Source organism: Sebastes fasciatus, chromosome 11 (genome assembly GCF_043250625.1).
Source record: "Sebastes fasciatus isolate fSebFas1 chromosome 11, fSebFas1.pri, whole genome shotgun sequence".
Lineage (NCBI taxonomy): Eukaryota > Metazoa > Chordata > Actinopteri > Perciformes > Sebastidae > Sebastes > Sebastes fasciatus.
In genome coordinates, this window is record NC_133805.1 from 5,008,729 (window position 1) to 5,032,630 (window position 23,902).

The following is a 23,902-nucleotide window of genomic DNA, read 5'->3' on the forward strand; positions in this document are numbered from 1 at the left end:
TTAAAAGATTTACAGAATAAAAATTAAAATAATATAAAAATCTCATGTAATATTGGGGCAGCTAAACTGAAATATTCGTAACAATTGTGCGTTTTGCGATTAAAGTATCAAATTTGGCACAGATGTAGGTTTATATGTTATGAAAAGATATAGATATCGGGGCACTGCTTTTTTGGCCCCTGAGGGACGAATGGGGCCAAATAGGCGCTAAATATTCCAAAATGTTGCAGAAAACTGATTTTATGACTGTTGATGATTTCCAAGGTGCGTTCAAGCTGATGAGATCAGATGTCAGAAGATCACAGGCATGATGTTTTTACCTCTTTATCTTTAAAGGTTACTTTTTAAAAGCTTTTAACCTGAGAAAAATGCGAAAACCAAATAAAGGAGCGTGGTCACTTCTGGATCAAACTTCACCCCCATGCCTTCATGGTAGAATGACAACCAATAAAGCAGTAAAACTGACAGATAGCTTGAAAGCTGGATACATTTCTTGGTCACCAGTAACCTCTAATCACAGTTAAAGTGATACTGAACTTTGGTAGAACTTTGGGTTGTATTGCCAGCAGTAACACTGACAGAGATAACGCTGGGTAAAGTTCAGAGATTGCCGGTAACTTCTAGTCACAGGTGACATGAGAACTTCTTAGTTTGAGTCAGCACTTCAGGTTCATATGACAATGTTTTATTTTTGCAATGGCCTTCAAATCTGAGCAAAGGAGCTGATATTTGTCCGGTCTCTAACCTGTGACCAAGCTGACTTGGTTGAACTTATAAGAAAACTTAGATGAGTCTCCTGTTGAAATACGGGGTTAAAGAGACACACAAGCTTATCCACCACAGCAAGGTGCCAACTCCAGTAGGATTCAGTTTTTCTTTTCTTTTTTTGATATGCAATAACACTTTTTTATTTACATTTATTTTTTAGAGGGTGTTGGATTTATTATGTACAAAAGTGCTTACAATGACCTGAAATAACCTGCTTATAAGGGAAGCTGAAAACTGTTGTATTGTTTCCTATTGCTCAATAACTGTCTCTCAATTATTAGCTTCTAAGGGCATAACTCAGGGTGAAGGAATGAAGGACTTGGGGCTGTTCAGTTGTTGTTGCACTGTTTTGTTCCTTGAGGAGGTGATTCGGTGACTGTAGATTTCTATATAGTCACATTGTAATAATCTCTGGCAGCATTTGGAGAGGCTTTGAACTACTCAAGGGCGAGGACAGGGGAAGGCACACGGGACTGCATGTTCTGTTCTTTTCACAAGGTCACGGAAGGATGGAGTCAGAAGAAGAAACAAAAAAGAAGATATGCAGCAAAAACATCACGTGCCATAAGCTCATGAATATTGATTTGTGTAAAGCTTAAATACGCTGGATCAGGGATAGCTCGGGGTTCAGACTTCGCGAACTGACCCATGCATTGTATGTTGTCAGGGACACGTTGATTGGATCCAGAATTCTGTAAACTCTTTTATTTTACTTATGCAACATTGATTGTTCGGAATAAATTGTATTATTATGCTTTAACCCATCTGTTTGGAAAATCTCTTTGTCACACAAGATTAACCAGCACGTAACTGGGCCTTGACCTCTCGGAGGTAGAGGGTCGGTTCCTTCAAGGGGGGGTGCCTCTATACATGGCCTTAAATACAGATCAATAAGATCACTTCCTGAACAGATTTCACAATCAGCAGATGGATTTATTAATAGTTTAACTTTTGAAATCATGCTAAAATTACATAAACAAACCGCACCAGAGTCGGCTTGGAGGCGGACCAAGACCCACCTTTTCAGGTAACTAAACGGGTTATGAGTGAAAGCAACCTTAGCGACCTGTTTCACTAGCAACAGGACTGAATGGAGAGAGAAAAGAAGCAGCAGAAGCAATTGATGATGATTTTCTCCTTTAGTTGGGCCGATATCACGTCTAGTGAGCAATACATCCCAAAGATCTACCAAAGTTCAGTATCACTTTAACTGTGATTAGAGGTTACTGGTGACTAAGAAATGTATCCAGCGTTATCTCTGTCAGTTTTACTGCTTTAAAGGTTGTCATTCTACCATAAAGGCATGGGGGTGAAGTTTGACCCTGAAGTGATCACGCTCCTTTTATTTGATTTTCACGTTTTTCTCAGGTTAAAAGCTTTTAAAAAGAACCCTTAAAAAATAAAGAGGTAAATAAAATCATGCCTGTGATCTTCTGACATCTGATCTCATCAGCTTGAACGCACCTTGGAAATCATCAAGAGTCATAAAATCAGTTTTCTGCAACATTTAGGAATATTTAGCGCCTATTTGGCAAATTGGCAGCGCCCCGATATCTACATCTTTTCATAACGTATAAACCTACATCCGTGCCAAATTTAATTAATGATGCACGTTCAATCACATAGCAACAATACGGCCGTTCACTGTCCTTCAAACCATGCAATGTCTTCTACAAGAGGTCAAGAGGTCAGACGATCTCCATTAAGCTCACTGCAGTGTCTGAACTACTGTCCATCGGTCACATTTTCTACAGAAATCTCTGGATCAAAATGAGCATTCACAGTAATGACAGCGATGACGAGGTTCAGGACTGCTAGTTCAGCATCTGACTGTGATATGGATCAGTGTCCTGATGACATTCATGTCCTTCAGACTAACAGCTAGATGTGAAAGCGTGGCTTGGACTTTGACTGAATGAGTTCAGGCTGTCAGATTGGTGGATTAACATCCTCAGACCACTTTAAAACTGAGCACTCCTGACCTCTTGTGGTCCAAGTCGGAGCTTTCTGAGAGAATCTCCACGTGTTCAGCAGTCAATATACGGAGACAGAAGCACTTTCAAACACAAGAAACGATCACAGGAGAAGTGTTTCACATTATTTTCGTAGATAGTACCACCTGCTGACCAGCAGTCATTCCCAAGCTGCTGCTCTGCTGAGCATTACTCAATCACAATATCATGTGAAACTGTTTAATGACAGCAGCCGTACTGTGTGATGGGCTACGCTGACATTTAAAATGAGTGATCACAGGAGGCAACAACAGCTTTTCTTACTGCCACACAGCCCTCACTGGGCCGCTCTATCACCAAGAGCTCTGTTAGGGGTGAGGAAAACGGCGGCCTAGTGAGGACGGAGCCCCAAACTGAGAGAAAAACATGCACTTGTGATTTTTTACGGGTTCATTTGGACAAAGACTACTCTATATACACTATTCAGGACACTCAGACAGAAGACAGTGTGGAGTAGTCCAGAAATTAAACAGTAAAGTAAAGCCTCCTCTACACACAACAAACAGCTAAATCCATCTGAGAATAACTAATAATAATTAAATCAGGAGAGACTCGTATGAATTGAATGATGATTTATTACAAAATTGCACGAATTATGAATAGTCACAGTCTTTGGCGATTTAGACCCAATGTGACATAATAAGGGGGAAGTGATGCCGTAGTTGGATTTAGGATTATTCCCCCCCGGGTCTAGACACTGGTGATGGTGGTAGTTCAATTCAATTCAATTTATTTTTGTATAGCGTCAAATCACAACAGAAGTTATCTCAAGACGCTTTATATATATAGGGTAGGTCTTAGAACGTACACCATAGTTTAGAGACCCAACAAGATCCACCAAGCACGCTGTGGCCAGGAAAAACTCCCCGATTACTTGGAAGAAACCTGGAACAGAACCGGGTTCAAGGCGGGCGGCCATCTGCCGAGACCGGCTGGGGGGAGAGAGAGATAGATAGATAATGGCCTAGCAGCTGTAATAGCTAATACAAGTAGGACTGATAACACAAAACCAATAGTGGTGGATGTAAAAAAGTGATAATACAACTATCGGAATTGATGTCATTGGGTCGTCCTCAGACGGGCTTTCAAGCGGAGCTTCCAGCTGTCTCAGTCCATCATACATCTGGCTAGCTCGCCAGCACTGTCCAGCATCTCTCCTCAGTACGTCCATGAATATTGGTGTGGGACGTCCCTGTGATCGATGCCCATGCGTTGGTTCCCGTAGCATCAGCATGCTTGCTGGGAGTTCTTGATGTCTTTGGCGGTGACCGAGAAGATTGATGCCGATCCGATGAATGAAGTGGAGCAGGATTGCTCTGATTGGATGAATCTGGAGGTGATGGGGTTGTGGAGGGTCGCATCCGTTTGTGCTGATACTGACGCTGAAAACAGCATAGAGGAGAACGTTTTTTAACTTTTGACAGCGACGATGTGATTGGTTAGGGAGATATGGCAAGCTCTGATTGGTCACTGAAAAGAGAGACGCCCATAATCAGCTGACATAGTAATAGCCCATGAGAGAGTGACCCAGAATGAATGAGAATGAATGAGATTGCACCCCTAGTCTTCCTGACTGAATTTATGCATAAACTTCATTAAATGTTAAATATGAATAATGTTGTGGGATTATTCCTTATTTAATGGGATATTTTGGGATTCATTCATAATTATTACCTACTTATATATAATAAATAAACAAAGCATTGGAATAGTGATTTGGAGGTTGAATACCATGAACACCAAATAAGTTTGGATCCGGTGTGATTTCACGACAAATTCTGTTCTTTGACTGGTTACAAACAGCTGACTGACAACAGGGAGTTATCAAACTAAACTGTCCTGAAATATTTAAATGGCTTTATAATAATTTTTCTTCATATTTAACGATCTACTTTGAAGCATTTGTGACAAAACGGTTCAATTTCAGGACGTCATCCTGATCCAAAGCAGCCTGGAGCTTTGTATGATACCCTGGAAAAAAGACAGGAAGAAAAGACTTAGTTCATTCTTGTTTATTGATTATAGAAACCTTCAGTTTGTTCACACATCCCATCAGTAAAGTCTGTTAAATGACTCTTGTTACAATGATTTCACGTACAGATTCATTTTCATCCACACAATCAGGTTGTTTGAGCAGAATCTCAGCGATGTAACAGAGAATAATGATTTCCTTATTGATTATGATCATGATAATTACAGTTTCATTAAACATCTCAGTATCTCGTTTGTACGTCGATCTGGACGACAACATTTAGTCTGCCCAACAAATAAATGTGATTCTAGATATCTTTACAAAAAGTGGTGAGAACAGAATATCTATGATAAGAAATAAATCACTAGACCTTCCTTTAAGCCCCGTGCAGTGGAAGAGAAACAACAACACACACACACACACACACACATATATATATATACAAATATTCATCAAACATTTAGAGCACAGAGAAGTTTACATTTTCATGCAGAGAAATATCAGTTCAGGTGAACAAAGATCATCATGAGCAGTGAAACAGACACAGGAAGGGGTCTGGGTATCATCGGATATTCCGTTTTTCCTTTGGAATTCAGAAAGGAAAAAACGTTTTTTTATTTTTTCGTTTTAAACCAAAAACGAGAAAACGGCCGTTTTCTCGTTTTTCGTTTCTGAATCAAAAAATGAAAAACGAACCCAAACCGGGCCGTTTGTTTGTTTTTGCGAATTCCTTTTCTCATTATTCGTTTTGAATTGAAGAACGGAAGTCACGTGGGTTTTTCGTTTTTTCGTTTTAAACCACAAACGAAAAACGGAATCACGTGGTGCTCTGTTTGTTTTTTGTTTCCAAACGAAAAACGAAAAAAACAAATAAAAAAAACGCTCCGATTTAGTTTCTTCAAGTTTCTTTCTGTCATTTTCTGTTTTGAATCGAAGAGAGGAGAACGGCAGTCACGTGACCCGGAAGTGAAGGCAAACATGTCAAAATAAAAGCCAAGAAGATAGTTTGGTCATATTATAAAAGTGTAACATTATTTAAGAACAGGATCGAGGTAACAGTAGAAGATAAATAGGCTAAATAAATACATACTGTACATAGCTACGTAAATAGATATTTTTTTTGTTTTGTTCTTTTCATTAACACATGAATGTCTTTTATCCAAAAAGTGTGTGATAAATCACAGGGAGGGTCTCTACAGATGTGATACAACAGGGAGGGTCTCTACAGATGTGATACAACAGGGAGGGTCTCTACAGATGTGATACAACAGGGAGGGTCTCTACAGATGTGATACAACAGGGAGGGTCTCTACAGATGTTATACAGAACTCTCACGTAATTGACATTTTTCTCTCTCACACCCTCACTATGGGCTGTTTCTTTATGTCGGCAGGTGAGAAGCACTATGTGGCTACTCCTTTCAACACACCTGACACTATCCTTTGCACTCCTCTTGGAAGGCTGTAGCCTGGTAGTTGCAGTTCTGTTTTCACCCAGTAGAGTGTACCATAGGACCAGTAACCTATTTCATGCTCCCATACTTCAGACAGGAGTCCAGTTGGAGCCAGATACATAGAAAGGATGATTGAAGGCTACTGTAGCATATCTGAATAAGATTATTTCACAGTTATTAAGCAGTGAATATGTTCATAATGCTCTATGATCTAGCTCTCAAAATGTGGAAATTGCCTTTGTGGTCCTTTCCAGCAGAGGTACCCACCTCATGTTACCAAATTACTGTTCCCGTCTCAGAGTAGGCTACCAAATAACTTCACATTCTACAAATCTTCAAAACTTCAATCTGCCAACGTGGTATTGATCAGATCATATTGAGGGGCCGTCAGCTTTTCAATTTAGTTTGGAGGGAGATTCGGTATCAGTGAAGTCAATGCATTTTATGAGTAGGCTTTCTGTGACATCACCCGCCACAGGGGTCAGAGGTCATCACTCCTCAACCCCCAAGGATTTTCTTTTATTTTTTTCAAAAAGTTCAGTAGTCAAATCCTCAATTTTGATGCATTTATCGATGAAAAGTCAAGTCAATAATCACGGTCAATGACAAATAAGTATGGTTGATCAGCATGTTGGCCAACCTTCAGACATCGTAGTCTAAAATGAGGATTAATCAGCCTGAGTTCACTAGAAAAAACTGAAATCACAAACTTTCTGTATTCTGTTTGGTAGTTTATGATGCTTTTCAATAATTTCTAGTCTATTTGGTATAATATGTAATTTAGTTAATTTGTTCGACATCATGATAAGGCTGATTTTTCAACCAGTGGTTATGACATTAATGCCAGCTAGACAGAATAAAGCTCTGTCTGTCATGACAATAGAACTGTACTGAAGGCCTTTCCTTTACTCGGGTGACTCTTTACAGCCGTCTGAAGACAGCAGGTATCTGTTAAATCTACAGTATCTGGAGTGATGAAGTGGCCTTCAGTCCAGTACTATTGTCATGACAGACAGAGCTTTATTCTGTCTAGCTGGCATTAATGTCATAATCGCTGGTTGAAAAATTAGCATTATCATGATGTAGAACTACTCGGCTACAGTCTTCCTAGTGGAGTGAAGGGATCAGGTGGAAGTGTCAGGTGTGTTGAAAGGATTAGCCACATAGTGCTTCTCACCTGCCGACATAAAGAAACAGCCCATAGTGAGGGTGTGAGAGAGAAAAGTGTCAATTATGTGAGAGTTCTGTATAACATCTGTAGAGACCCTCCCTGTTGTATAACATCTGTAGAGACCCTCCCTGTAATTTATCACACACTTTTTGGATAAAAGACATTCATGTGTTAATGAAAAGAACAAAACAAAAAAAATATCTATTTACGTAGCTATGTACAGTATGTATTTATTTGTGTATTTATTTAGCCTATTTATCTTCTACTGTTACTTTGATCCTGTGCTTAAATAATGTTACACTTTTATAATATGAGCATTCACAGTAATGACAGCGATGACGAGGTTCAGGACTGCTAGTTCAGCATCTGACCGTGATATGGATCAGTGTCCTGATGACATTCATGTCCTTCAGACTAACAGCTAGATGTGAAAGCTTGGCTTGGACTTTGACTGAATGAGTTCAGGCTGTCAGATTGGTGGATTAACATCCTCAGACCACTTTAAAACTGAGCACTCCTGACCTCTTGTGGTCCAAGTCGGCGCTTTCTGAGAGAACCTCCACGTGTTCAGCAGTCAATATACGGAGACAGAAGCACTTTCAAACACAAGAAACGATCACAGGAGAAGTGATTCACATTATTTTCGTAGATAGTACCACCTGCTGACCAGCAGTCATTCCCAAGCTGCTGCTCTGCTGAGCATTACTCAATCACAATATCATGTGATACTGTTTAATGACAGCAGCCGTACTGTGTGATGGGCTACGCTGACATTTAAAATGAGTGATCCCAGGAGGCAACAACAGCTTTTCTTACTGCCACACAGCCCTCACTGGGCCGCTCTATCACCAAGAGCTCTGTTAGGGTGAGGAAAACGACGGCCTAGTGAGAACGGAGCCCCAAACTGAGAGAAAAATATGCACTTGTGAATTTGTACGGGTTCATTTGGACAAAGACTACTCTATATACACTATTCAGGACACTCAGACAGAAGACAGTGTGGGCTAATCCAGAAATTAAACAGTAAAGTAAAGCCACCTCTACACACAACAAACAGCTAAATCCATCTGAGAATAACTAATAATAATTAATGTTAAATATGAATAATGTTGTGGGATTATTCCTTATTTAATGGGATATTTTGGGATTCATACATAATTATTACAAACTTATATATAATAAAATAAACAAAGCATTGGAATAGTGATTTGGAGGTTAAATACCATGAACACCAAATAAGTTTGGATCCGGTGTGATTTCACAACAAATGCTGTTCTTTGACTGGTTACAAACAGCTGACTGACAACAGGGAGTTATCAAACTAAACTGTCCTGAAATATTTAAATGGCTTTATAATAATTTTTTTCACATATTTAACGATCTACTTTGAAGCATTTGTGACAAAACGGTTCAATTTCAGGACGTCATCCTGATCCAAAGCAGCCTGGAGCTTTGTATGATACCCTGGAAAAAAGACAGGAAGAAAAGACTTAGTTCATTCTTGTTTATTGATTATAGAAACCTTCAGTTTGTTCACACATCCCATCAGTAAAGTCTGTTAAATGACTCTTGTTACAATGATTTCACATACAGATTCATTTTCATCCACACAATCAGTTTGTTTGAGCAGAATCTCAGCGATGTAACAGAGAATAATGATTTCCTTATTGATTATGATCATGATAATTACAGTTTCATTAAACATCTCAGTATCTCGTTTGTACGTCGATCTGGACGACAACATTTAGTCTGCCCAACAAATAAATGTGATTCTAGATATCTTTACAAAAAGTGGTGAGAACAGAATATCTATGATAAGAAATAAATCACTAGACCTTCCTTTAAGACCCGTGCAGTGGAAGAGAAACAACAACACACACACACACACACATATATATATATATATACAAATATTCATCAAACATTTAGAGCATAGAGAAGTTTACATTTTCATGCAGAGAAATATCAGTTCAGGTGAACAAAGATCATCATGAGCAGTGAAACAGACACAGGAAGGAGCGCCACCTGAAGACACTCACACATTTACAGAACAACTCATGAGAAGATGTCAAAGCAAAGAGTGTAGAAGCAAAGAGACGCAACTCTGCTGCTTTTATGACGACAGCCGCCGCCACCATTTTGGACTGAAAACGCTTCTTATATTCATATTTTATTGTTCAACTCCGGCCGTTTTGGTAGAATGTGACAATAGAATAGAAATAATTTAGTTTTACTTTTGTACGTCACTTTGTAGGCGGACGTTTTACTGGCGTCCGGTAGTCGCTTTCAGTCCAAAATGGCGGAAGCGTAGCTCTGCTGCTGGGCGCTGACGTTACAATGCAACAAACAATTAACTTTCACTTCTTGGTAATAAACGTTCTTTGGTCAAATAATGTTTGATTGACAGCTGATCTCTGTGCAGTGAAGACATGAAAAGAAAAATCAGCTCTGCAGCAACAATGATGGACACCAGATAAGTTTAAGAGTTAAAACACAGAATTTAACCCTTAAATGACTTCTGTCTATTTCTGTTTACACAACTCAGCAGTGGTATCATAACAATAAGGCCTAAGTCCAGCATAGAGAGGCTCAGTGAATGTGGTCTGGACTCTGTGGAGGAGAGTCATGGTTTCAGAGACGCTGTAGAAGGACAGAATACCTGCACTGTGATCCAGGTACACTCCTACTCTGGAGGACGGAGGACCTGAGACGGGAGAATTGATATTGTTGTACCAAAATCTATAACTGTTTTGGACACAACATAACGCCCAAGATTTGTCATTCCATCCAAACACACATTCATTCGGCCCCCCTGCTCTCCTGATACTCTTGTATGCGACTGCTACATGAACTCCTCCCCCTCTCCACTCCACCTCCCAGTAACAACGTCCAGTCAGACTCTCTCTACTCAGGACCTGACGCCTTGCAGTGAATCTGTCTGTGTGACTAGAATAAGACTGTTGTTTTCTCATAAATGCTTTTCTGTTCCCCTCAGATAATAACAGCTCTGCGTGTGCTGTGTTTGGATCCAGTGTGATTTCTCGTGAATATTGTAAGAATCCAGCTCTGGTCTTGGGCTCTGGTTGTGACAGTAAAACATCCACTTCAGTCACTGTCTGTGAGACGTTTGTCCATTTCTCTCTCAGAACGTCCTGTAGTTTGTCTCTGATTTCTGACACAGCCGCCGTCACGTCCTCAAAGTAGCTCAGAGGACGGATATTGATGCTGGATGAGTGTGTAGATTCACTGAGTGGTGACAGTGAGGGGTAGTCGAGTAGAAACTGGTCGTGATCCTCTGTGTGTGACAGCAGCTTCAGCTCAGCGTCTCTCCTCTTCAGCTCAGTGATCTCCTGCTCCAGCTTCTCCTGAAGCTCTTTGACTCGACTCACTTCACTTTTCTGCTGGGATCTGACCTGCTGCTTCACATCACTGCTTCTTTTCTCCATGAGACGGATCAGCTCGGTGAAGATCTTCTCACTGTCCTCCACTGCTTTATCAGCAGAGCGATTGACAGCCTTCACCTCCTGTTGGAGCAGCTTCACATCTTTCTCTCTGTCCTGGATCCTCTGCTGGATGTTGAGTCGACTCACCTCCAGCTCTCTCTGCCTCTCGGTCCTTTCTGCTGCAGCTGAGACGGTGTCGTGGCCTTTATGTTCATCCACAGAGCAGAGATAACAGATACACTGCTGATCAGTACGACAGAAAATCTTCATCACCTCATCGTGACGAGAGCAGATGTTCTCCTGGAGCTTCTTGGAGGGCTCCACCAGCTTGTGTTTCTTGAATGGAGCTGAGTCATAATGAGGCTGGAGGTGTTTCTCACAGTAAGAGGCCAGACACGCCAGACAGGACTTGAAGGCTTTCAGTTTCCTCCCAGTGCAGACATCACAGGCCACATCTTCAGGTCCAGCATAGCAGTGATCAGCAGGAGCAGCTTGGAGTCCAGTCTTCTTCAGTTCCTCCACTAAAACTGCTAACATGGTGTTTTTCATCAGGACAGGCCTCGTTGTGAAGGTCTGCCTACACTGAGGGCAGCTGTAGATCTTCTTCTCATCCTCTCCATCCCAGAAGCCTTTAATACAGTTCATGCAGTAGCTGTGTCCACAGGAAGTAGTCACTGGATCCTTCAGTAGATCCAGACAGATCGAACAAGAGATTGCTTCCTGGTCCAGCTGAACTCCTTTCTGCGCCATTTCACCTCTCAGTAGCAACGACTGTCTGAGTTTCACCTCCTGAGAACCAACACTAGTTTGAGCTCTGATGTAATCATCATGTGTTATGTTGGTTACACCCACCTTAAAACTGTAGATCTGAAGGGGAGGGAACAAGGAAATAAATGGACCGGGTTATCAAGTTTTGCTTCATTCCAGGACGAGGAGCAGCACGACTGACTACGTCCCAAATCACATACTTTTACTTTTTACTTTTAGCTTTCTGCAGCTGCCCTAACAAAGTACGTACTGTTGCATGCAGTATACATATAACTGGGACATACTGGCTGTGTTTTAGAGCAGGAAGAGGAGGGAGGGGTTATCAAGGTTCATTCCAGGAAGAGGCTCACTGAGCAATAGAAGTCATTTCAACATCACCTCTATGCAGTAGCTCCAGATTAGCTCTGATATAGAGCAGGATTTATTGGCCAGGTGTAGCCCAGTTTCAGACCATATTTTTTAAAATGTCATTGCATGTTTTAAAAATGCATACAAGCCTGTAAATATTTAACATAAACACTGCACACCCCTGTGTTTACAGTATAACTGTGTTTTTGTTGTCATATACACAGATTCTGTTCACTCATATCCCAGATTACAATGTTACGTTGAATAATAGACGTCTTAAAGGGTTGTGCTTTATACACATTTTATCTTAAACTATGTCATTCAAATTTAAGGATATAATTTTGAAAGATGTGTAACAATTCGAATATGAATTGAGAATTTGCACTGACATCAATTCCACAAAATATCCAGTAGTGTCGCTCTACTCAGCTGCTGCACTGCGTGACCACCGAGACCATGACGCCTTGTCTTCTCTGCACCGACGGTCACTGTTCCGCCAGGACGGAGCAATCTGTTTTAATAACTCCATTACAAAATTCATAATTATTATGTAACCCGGGCACTTAGCAGAAACGCATGCTATTAGAACCCGACAACGCCACTCTGGGAATTTCACCCAGAGAACAACCCAACCAAATCACACAAGTTCCTTCATGAAGAGATGGGGCCGAGACGTGAGTTTCAAGTTTCAAAATCAATAACTTTTATTTAAATCAGGTATACGCAGAGACAAATCAGTCAAACGCAGCTGTCGGCGTCCCACAGTGGCCGTTTATTATATGCTCAGACAGACCTCAACTTTATATAGTTGTACTGCAACAAAACCCCTTCAAAAAAAGCAAAAAAAAACACTACATAAGTTAAATAGGAATGAACATATCCTTTCATACGGTCAGTCATTTTGAATTATTTCCTCAAAATGTCAAAATATTCTGTTCTTTATGTTGTTCTCATTTCATTCTGATGAATCCCTTCTTAGAGAACTTTTATATTATCTAGCGTTGATGATTTTTAGCTTCATCTACATCCAACTAAATTGTCTCTCAATGTCAAGGTGTTTTTAATATTTTGTGCATTGGTGTCAAACAGTGATAGTTTAACTCCACCAGTTCATGAAAACTTGTTTGTCAAGAGGCCGACGTGTCAGCTCTACTGACCTCTCTCTGGACAAACAGAGAGCAACTGACTCACTTCACTTTATAGACCTGACTTCTCCAGACTGCCACAGGTGTGCTTCCCAATTAGCAATCAGCAGGTGAGGCACATGGCACAATTCCTGTTTCGTCCATAAATCGTCTTCTTAGATATAGAAATAGAAATCATTTAAAGCTCCAGGAATATAAACGTCCCTGCGTATAATTTAAACATTGTTCAATGCAAAATATTAACTTAAGTTACTATCAACCTCAAAATAGCAGCAATACGGTTCGTTTGGTTTCATTCTGTCAGAAAGACACTTCTACACACACAATACACAGAGTTAAAACACAGAACTAAAACACAAATGAGATTATGCAGAGCATGTGAAGACAAAGTATGACATAAAATGAAAGGAAATATAATAAAATAAACTGTAATTTACAAACTAATGATGTTTTTACACAGTATGAAACAGGATTAAAACTAAAAGGTAACATAACTTATTTCCAGGCCGGCTCAAAACTTTGATAACAACAGAAACTGTTGAAGGAAAGTTGTGACATGAGGATTTTGTTATCACAGTTATTGAACACAATCACAAGTTCATATGTTGAATACAAATTCCAACTTCTTTCCCCCACATACTGATAAAAGAACGGTCTTTTTTTCCACTTCAGCTCGTATTATTCCTCTGACGATACGCTCAACACTTGTTTCTACACCGTGTTCAGAAAGTTTTATTTCCACTGGGCTTGTTGAAAAATGATGAATATTATTTTATGCCAGAGTTTCACATGCCAAGTTCACACCAGAGGGGCAAATTCAAAATTCATTCATTCATTTTTCTTTTCTGGGAGTTAAAGGTAAAATCAAAAGTTTAACATAAAATGCTGTTACAGTGTACTTATTATTTTGTTATTTTCACTCTTTAAAGGTCCTATATTATAAAAAGTGAGATTTTCATGTCTTTTTATATTATAAAACAGGTTTAAGTGCTAAATTAATACTGTTAAACTATCAAAACGCTCAATCAACGGAGAAATACACACAGCCCGTATTCAGAAATTGTGCATTTGAAACAAGCCGTTAGGATTTCTGTCCATTTGTGATGTCACAAATATACAATATTTAGACCATTACAGTTTTAAACATAAACATTCTAAATGTTATTTCCTGTTGTAGTGGATGTAAATAACATCAGCTGACAGGAAGTAAACATGGACCCAAGCTGTTGCCTAGCAACGCAATTCCATTGAAATGCACTAAAACGGAGCATTTCAGGCAGAGGGTAAATACAGGTATATTCAGACAGACAGTATGAGGAAAATAAAGTGTTTTTTTTAACATTACAGCATGTAAACACGTTCTAGTAGAAACACAAAATACAAGTATGAACCTGAAAATGGGCACGCTATTGGACCTTTAATCAATTTCAACTTCCACCTGTGACAGTATTACAGTTTAGCTTCCTGCTTTTCTAGCAATGTATTTCAGCTCTTACCTTTTTTTATGGGGCAGGGGGTCATGTGTCTGTGCAGTGAATAGGGCCTGTCAGCTCTCACCATGTTGGTTACACCCTCCTTCAAACTGTAGATCTGAAGGGGAGGGAACAAGGAAATAAATGGACTGAGTGGAGCTGCTGTGTTTGAGAGCAGGAAGAGGAGGGAGGAGTTATCAGGTTCTGCTTCATTCCAGGAAGAGGAGCGGTTAGAGAGAGATACGTGTGGTTTGTTTATAATATAGAGATAATTTCTCAGTTAAAAACACCGGAGCCATAAGCTTTTAGGAGGTAAACTCTTCTTGGTACCTCTGGGTTTGGAGACAGCTTCTCAGTTTTCAGAATTGGCTCTTCTTTTTTCCTGAAATACTGTTTGATGATGCTGATACAGCAGATGAAAAATAAAAAATGAATCACTGCTGTAGAAGGAATGAAATCCCCAAATAGTTTTTACTTATGTGATAAAGTCCTTCAAATGATTGTGTAGAAAACAGGTTAAATCCAGAATATAATTTTGAGTAAAAAGTGTTTCTGTCAGCTTTCTGTATCTGCTCCACATGCTGCCTTCACTGGAACGGGACGTCAGAGGATCATCTCTAGAAACTTTCACCATCAAGATGTTTACTGTGACAAGTCAGGAAAATGAACGCTCTCTTCCTTGGTATTACCCGTGGAGGAAATTAAGAGTTTCTTCCTCTTGAAAGCATGAATTTCTCCCGAGGACACACGGTGAACGGCATGTTATCGCTGTGGTTACACATTTACAAGAGGGATGTTCCGCTGCTGGACTTCCTGAGAACGCAACTTAGCGTCGAGCAACCAAACACACACAACCCTCACGTTTTTCCCGTGAGGCTCACGTTTTTCATTGCTTTCTCCCGGTTTCCTCCCGGAGTCACAATTCTCCCGTATTTCTCCCAATTTATGTAAAATTTTCACACTTTTTTTTTTTTCTTCTTTTCGTTTTCTTTACCTGTTTCTGGAACTGAACAGCGTGTAAAGTCCCTACTGTTTCCACCCGGACGACAACAGAGCTACACCAACTGTCGTTTCTCAGGGGAAGAGAGCAGTCTATGCTGACGACACAGCTCACTTTGAGCTCATGTTTAAGCTGAGCTCGCCACAGCGAGCAGCGCCTGAAGTTGAGCTTTGTTCAGTGCAGTGAAAAGCCGTCGCAGCTGTTAGAAATAACGTGTTTCAGAGGTCAGGGGTGGCGTCGTCACGTTGTGTCTGAAAGGACCTTCGGTGAGTGAGAGAAGCCCGTTCCCTGCACTCATCCTCAGCTGGTCTTCTGACCACCCCCACCTCACATCTCAGCACCCATGGGTGCTAGGGCATTCAGCTGCAGGCTGCTGCTCCCAGGCTCTGGAACTCCCTCCATCCACACATCCGACAGTCTGACACTTTTACAACATTCAAGTTCACACCAGAGGGGCCAAATATTCAGTTTTCTTTCCTGGGAGTTAAAGGTCAAATTAAAAGTTTAACATAAAATGCAGTTGCAGTGAAGTTATTATTTTGTTATTTTCACTCTTTTTAAAGTCTCCAGAATGCAGGAAACAAAGTATATGAAACGCTAATTTTTCTGGGGGACGGACCCCCAGACCTCCCGATTTGGTTTAGAAATCCTCCCTTTTCTGAAGGTCTCAAAGTTAGCAAGTATGTTTGTGATACCTAATTAAAGTCTGAATGTCAAATTTATAACTGTTGCAAAACTCATAAATATAAATTCCATTCACATGCTTTTTTAATGATATAACACAATAATAATAATAATAATAATAATAATATAATGAGAATATGAATAAATAATAATCTATATAATAATAATAATAATAATAATAATAATAATAATAATAATAATAATAATAAACATTAATATTTAGGAAGACAATTAGCCTACCTTTGATTTGATGGGGGGCGGTAAGGGACCTGGATAATGGATAGGGGGGCGCTAGCCCAAAAAAGGTTGAGAACCACTGAACTACAGGATTCTCACTATTATTGTAGATTTGTTAAAAAGAAAAAGCAGTAGGAAGAAATTCCCCAAACTCCCAGTTATCTAACAGCATTTTAAGCATGGGCTCTTGTTCTTTAGTTTGCTCAGATAATGAAATGAAGAAGCTCTTCCACCCCAACAGATATGTGTTTGAGGCTTTGGAGCTCTGAACAAACTGGAAGAGGAGAACACTACATAGACTTGACTCTTTCTATGTTGTTGTCTTTAGTCAAAGAGCGTTAAACTGAATCAGAAACCAGCATCTCTGCCGACACCAACGTCAAACAGAAGCGAGTGTCAAAAACAACTTTATATACAGCTTTGCCAGACACACACACACACAGACACACACACACACACACACACACACACACACAAAGACACACACACACACACACACACACACACACACACGAAGCATCCTATTGGATGATTGCATCCTGCAGTAATCAGGCCGTCATCTGTGTCAGCTGTAGCTCCACCTGTCTTCACTCTGGAAGTATTCAGTGCCGTCTGGTGATCCACCTCATTGTGGCTCTTGTAATGCATTTTACACCAAAATCCAGAGATTTGATGAATACACACTTTAAATCAATCTCATGTATTACAACAAAAAAATAAATGCACATAAAGAAAGAGATGTAAATATCTAAAGAAAGAGATGTAGAGTCCATGTGGCAAGAAGGTTTCATTCATGTATCCAAAACAGTTTAAAAAGCCATAAATCCACAACAATTGCGTTTAAATCTGCATAATACTGTTTGGATAAAGAACAAACAATAGTCCCGTTTGTGTGCTCTCCAGGTTGCTCAGAGAATCACCAAAGCACCACAGCTGTGGTTATACAGAGGAGACAACAAGCCCAGTGGAAATAAAACTTTCTGAACACGGTGTAGAAACAAGTGTTGAGCGTATCGTCAGAGGAATAATACGAGCTGAAGTGGAAAAAAAGACCGTTCTTTTATCAGTATGTGGGAAAGAAGTTGGAATTTGTATTCAACATATGAACTTGTGATTGTGTTCAATAACTATGATAACAAAATCCTCATGTTAACAAAGTTTTGAGCCGGCCTGGAAATAAGTTATGTTACCTTTTAGTTTTAACTTTTTTTTCATTTTCTTTAACAGAGCCTGACTCTAAACATGAACACTGGACTTTGTGGTGTTTCAGGAGGAAAACTGCCTCAGTTATTCTCTCATAGTCACATTTCCTCCATCAGCTTTGTGTGATACCCTGGAAAAAAGACAGGAAGAAAAGACTTAGTTCATTCTTGTTTATTGATTATAGAAACCTTCAGTTTGTTCACACATCCCATCAGTAAAGTCTGTTAAATGACTCTTGTTACAATGATTTCACGTACAGATTCATTTTCATCCACACAATCAGTTTGTTTGAGCAGAATCTCAGCGATGTAACAGAGAATAATGATTTCCTTATTGATTATGATCATGATAATTACAGTTTCATTAAACACCTCAGTATCTCGTTTGTACGTCGATCTGGACGACAACATTTAGTCTGCCCAACAAATAAATGTGATTCTAGATATCTTTACAAAAAGTGGTGAGAACAGAATATCTATGATAAGAAATAAATCACTAGACCTTCCTTTAAGACCCGTGCAGTGGAAGAGAAACAACAACACACACACACACACACACACACACACACATATATATACAAATATTCATCAAACATTTAGAGCACAGAGAAGTTTACATTTTCATGCAGAGAAATATCAGTTCAGGTGAACAAAGATCATCATGAGCAGTGAAACAGACACAGGAAGGAGCGCCACCTGAAGACACTCACACATTTACAGAACAACTCATGAGAAGATGTCAAAGTAAAGAGTGTAGAAGCAAAGAGACGCAACTCTGCTGCTTTTTTGACAACAGCCGCTGCTGCCATTTTGGACTGAAAAGGCTTCTTGTATTCATATTATTTTATTGTTCAACACCGGCCGTTTTGGTAGAATGTGACAATAGAATAGAAATAATTTAGTTTTACTTTTGTACGTCACTTTGTAGGCGGACGTTTTACTGGCGTCCGGTAGTCGCTTTCAGTCCAAAATGGCGGAAGCGTAGCTCTGCTGCTGGGCGCTGACGTTGCAATGGAACAAACAATTAAACTTCACTTCTTGGTAATAAACGTTCTTTGGTTAAATAATGTTTGATTGACAGCTGATCTCTGTGCAGTGAAGACATGAAAAGAAAAATCAGCTCTGCAGCAACAATGATGGACACCAGATAAGTTTAACAGTTAAAACACAGAATTGAACCCTTAAATGACTTCTGTCTATTTCAGTTTACACAACTCAGCAGTGACTTCATAATCATAAGGCCTAAGTCCAGCATAGAGAGGCTCAATGAATGTGGTCTGGACTCTGTGGAGGAGAGTCATGGTTTCAGAGACGCTGTAGAAGGACAGAATACCTGCACTGTGATCCAGGTACACTCCTACTCTGGAGGACTGAGGACCTGAGACGGGGGTTTTAACATTGTTGTACCAAAATGTATAACTGTTTAGGTCACAATGTAACGCCCAAGATTTGTCATTGCCTCCAAACAAACATTCATTCCACCCCCCTGCTCTCCTGATACTCTTGTATGCGACTGCTACATTAACTACTCCCCCTCTCCACTCCACCTCCCAGTAACAACGTCCAGTCAGACTCTCTCTACTCAGGACCTGACTATATGCAGTGAATCTGTCTGGGTGACTAGAATAAGACTGATGTTGCATCGTTAATGTTGCTTTTCTGTTCCCCTCAGATAATAACAGCAGTCTGTTTGCTGTGTTTGGATCCAGTGTGATTTCTCGTGAATACTTTAAGAATCCAGCTCTGGTCTTGGGCTCTGGTTGTGACAGTAAAACATCCACTTCAGTCACTGTCTGTGAGACGTTTGTCCATTTCTCTCTCAGAACGTCCTGTAGTTTATCTCTGACTTCTGACACAGCCGCCGTCACGTCCTCAAAGTAGCTCAGAGGACGGATATTGATGCTGGATGAGTGTGTAGATTCACTGAGTGGTGACAGTGAGGGGTAGTCGAGTAGAAACTGGTCGTGATCCTCTGTGTGTGACAGCAGCTTCAGCTCAGCGTCTCTCCTCTTCAGCTCAGTGATCTCCTGCTCCAGCTTCTTCTGAAGCTCTTTGACTCGACTCACTTCACTTTTCTGCTGGGATCTGACCTGCTGCTTCACATCACAGCTTCTTTTCTTCATGAGACGGATCAGCTCGGTGAAGATCTTCTCACTGTCCTCCACTGCTTTATCAGCAGAGCGATTGACAGCCTCCACCTCCTGTTGGAGCAGCTTCACATCTTTCTCTCTGTCCTGGATCCTCTGCTGGATGTTGAGTCGACTCACCTCCAGCTCTCTCTGCCTCTCGGTCCTTTCTGCTGCAGCTGTGACGGTGTCGTGGCCTTTATGTTCATCCATTAAGCAGAGATAACAGATACACTGCTGATCGGTACGACAGAAAATCTTCATCACCTCATCGTGACGAGAGCAGATGTTCTCCTGGAGCTTCTTGGAGGGCTCCACCAGCTTGTGTTTCTTGAACGGAGCTGAGTCATAATGAAGCTGGAGGTGTTTCTCACAGTAAGAGGCCAGACACACCAGACAGGACTTGAAGGCTTTCAGTTTCCTCCCAGTGCAGACATCACAGGCCACATCTTCAGGTCCAGCATAGCAGTGATCAGCAGGAGCAGCTTGGAGTCCAGTCTTCTTCAGTTTCTCCACTAAATCTGCTAACATGGTGTTTTTCATCAGGACAGGCCTCGGTGTGAAGGTCTGCCTACACTGAGGGCAGCTGTAGATCTTCTTCTCTTTTTCTTTGTCCCAGTGGGTTTTAATACAGTTCATGCAGTAGCTGTGTCCACAGGAAGTAGTCACCGGATCCTTCAGTAGATCCAGACAGATCGAACAAGAGATTGCTTCCTCGTCCAGCTGAACTCCTTTCTGCGCCATTTCACCTCTCAGTAGCAACGACTGTCTGAGTTTCACTTCCTGAGAACCGACACTAGTTTGAGCTCTGATCTAATCATCATGTGTTATCTTGGTTACACCAACCTTTAAACTGTCGATCTGAAGGGGAGGGAACAAGGAAATAAATGGACCGATTGGAGTGGGTTGTGTTTGAGAGCAGGAAGAGGAGGGAGGAGTTATCAAGCTATGATTCATTCCAGGACGAGGAGCAGCACGACTGACTACGTCCCAAATCACATACTTTTGCTTTTTCCTTTTAGTACACTGCAGCTGCCCTTACAAAGTATGTACTGTTGCATGCAGCCGTTTACAGACAGACTAGTGACACATTACACACACTCCTGAGGCTACAGTGATTATTTTTAAGAAATCTCATAAGCCATTGTTTTACTGCTTAATTTTTCGTTTTACGTAAGAAAGTAGAGATAAGTAACCTAGGCAACTAGTGTAGTAATAATAATAATAATAATTTATATAACACTTGTCAAACTTAAGTACAAAGTTCTTTCCAGATTAAAAATTTACAGAATAAAAATTAAAACAATATAAAAATCTCATGTAATATTGGGGCAGCTAAGCTGAAATATTCGTAACAATTGTGCGTTTTGCGATAAAAGCAACAAATTTGGCACAGATGTAGGTTTATATGTTACGAAAATATGTAGATGTCGGGTCGCTGCTTTTTTGGACCCTGAGGGACGAATATCGACAAATAGGCGCTAAATATTCCAAAATGTTGCAGAAAACTGATTTTATGACTCTTGATGATTTCCAAGGTGCGTTCAAGCTGATGAGATCAGATGTCAGAAGATCACAGGCATGATGTTTTTTACCTCTTTATCTTTAAAGGGTACTTTTTAAATGCTTTTAACCTGAAAAAAACAGGAAAATCGAATAAAAGGAGCGTGGTCACTTCTGGATCAAACTTCACCCCCATGCCTTCATGGTAGAATGACAACCAATAAAGCAGTAAAACTGACAGATAGCTTGAAAGCTGGATACATTTCTTGGTCACCAGTAACCTCTAATCACAGTTAAAGTGATACTGAACTTTGGTAGAACTTTGGGTTGTATTGCCAGCAGTAACACTGACAGAGATAACGCTGGGTAAAGTTCAGAGATTGCCGGTAACTTCTAGTCACAGGTGACATGAGAACTTCTTAGTTTGAGTCAGCACTTCAGGTTCATATGACAATGTTTCATTTTTGCAATGGCCTTCAAATCTGAGCAAAGGAGCTGATATTTGTCCGGTCTCTAACCTGTGACCAAGCTGACTTGGTGGAACTTATAAGGAAACTTAGATCAGTCTCCTGTTGAAATACGGGGTTAAAGAGACACACAAGCTTATCCACCACAGCAAGGTGCCAACTCCGGTAGGATTCAGTTTTTCTTTTCTTTGTTTGATATGCAATAGCACTTTTTTATTTACATTTATTTTTTGGAGGGGGGGTTGTGCTTCTATACATGGCCTTAAATACAGATCAATAAGATCACTTCCTGAACAGATTTCACAATCAGCAGATGGATTTATTAGTAGTTTAGCTTTTGAAATCATGCTAAAATTACATAAACAAACCGCACCAGAGTCGGCTTGGAGGCGGACCGAGACACACCTTTTCAGGTAACTAAACGAGTTATGAGTGAAATCAACCTTAGCGACCTGTTTCACTAGCAACAGGACTGAATGGAGAGAGAAAAGAAGCAGCAGAAGCAATTGATGATGATTTTCTCCTTTAGTTGGGCCGATATCACGTCCAGTGAGCAATACAACCCAAAGATCTACCAAAGTTCAGTATCACTTTAACTGTGATTAAAGGTTACTGGTGACTAAGAAATGTATCCAGCGTTATCTCTGTCAGTGTTACTGCTTTATTGGTTGTCATTCTACCATGAAGGCATGGGGGTGAAGTTTGACCCTGAAGTGATCACGCTCCTTTTATTTGATTTTCACTTTTTTCTCAGGTTAAAAGCTTTTAAAAAGAACCCTTAAAAAATAAAGAGGTAAATAAAATCATGCCTGTGATCTTCTGACATCTGATCTCATCAGCTTGAACGCACCTTGGAAATCATCAAGAGTCATAAAATCAGTTTTCTGCAACATTTAGGAATATTTAGCGCCTATTTGGCAAATTGGCAGCGCCCCGATATCTACATCTTTTCATAACGTATAAACCTACATCCGTGCCAAATTTAATTAATGATGCACGTTCAATCACATAGCAACAATACGGCCGTTCACTGTCCTTCAAACCATGCAATGTCTTCTACAAGAGGTCAAGAGGTCAGACAATCTCCATTAAGCTCACTGCAGTGTCTGAACTACTGTCCATCGGTCACATTTTCTACAGAAATCTCTGGATACAAATGAGCATTCACAGTAATGACAGCGATGACGAGGTTCAGGACTGCTAGTTCAGCATCTGACTGTGATATGGATCAGTGTCCTGATGACATTCATGTCCTTCAGACTAACAGCTAGATGTGAAAGCTTGGCTTGGACTTTGACTGAATGAGTTCAGGCTGTCAGATTGGTGGATTAACATCCTCAGACCACTTTAAAACTGAGCACTCCTGACCTCTTGTGGTCCAAGTCGGCGCTTTCTGAGAGAATCTCCACGTGTTCAGCAGTCAATATACGGAGACAGAAGCACTTTCAAACACAAGAAACGATCACAGGAGAAGTGTTTCACATTATTTTTGTAGATAGTACCACCTGCTGACCAGCAGTCATTCCCAAGCTGCTGCTCTGCTGAGCATTACTCAATCACAATATCATGTGATACTGTTTAATGACAGCAGCCGTACTGTGTGATGGGCTACGCTGACATTTAAAATGAGTGATCCCAGGAGGCAACAACAGCTTTTCTTACTGACACACAACCCTCACTGGGCCGCTCTACCACCAAGAGCTCTGTTAGGGTGAGGAAAACGACGGCCTAGTGAGGACGGAGCCCCAAACTGAGAGAAAAACATGCACTTGTGAATTTTTACAGGTTCATTTGGACAAAGACTACTCTATATACACTATTCAGGACACTCAGACAGAAGACAGTGTGGGCTAGTCCAGAAATTAACCAGTAAAGTAAAGCCACCTCTACAAACAACAAACAGCTAAATCCATCTGACAATAACTAATAATAATTAATGTTAAATATGAATAATGTTGTGGGATTATTCCTTATTTAATGGGATATTTTTGGATTAATACATAATTATTACATACTTATATATAATAAACAAACAAAGCATTGGAATAGTGATTTGGAGGTTAAATACCATGAACACCAAATAAGTTTGGATCCGGTGTGATTTCACGACAAATTCTGTTCTTTGACTGGT

At 40.3% G+C, this 23,902-nt stretch overlaps 2 protein-coding genes across 2 annotated transcripts; both read right to left on the minus strand.

Moving 5' to 3' along the window:
- Positions 1-8,865: 8,865 nt before the first annotated feature.
- Positions 8,866-11,569, minus strand: LOC141776486 (tripartite motif-containing protein 16-like). The gene has a single exon (XM_074650101.1). It carries the CDS (start codon positions 11,567-11,569, stop codon positions 9,899-9,901), a length of 1,671 nt encoding a protein of 556 aa, XP_074506202.1. The 3' UTR covers positions 8,866-9,898.
- Positions 11,570-17,832: 6,263 nt separating this feature from the next.
- Positions 17,833-20,580, minus strand: LOC141776484 (tripartite motif-containing protein 16-like). Its single transcript, XM_074650099.1, has 2 exons — positions 18,755-20,580; positions 17,833-18,662 (listed from the first exon to the last, which is right to left on the minus strand). Exon 1 carries the CDS (start codon positions 20,543-20,545, stop codon positions 18,872-18,874), a length of 1,674 nt encoding a protein of 557 aa, XP_074506200.1. The 5' UTR covers positions 20,546-20,580; the 3' UTR covers positions 17,833-18,662; positions 18,755-18,871.
- Between the last annotated feature and the right edge of the window lie 3,322 nt (positions 20,581-23,902).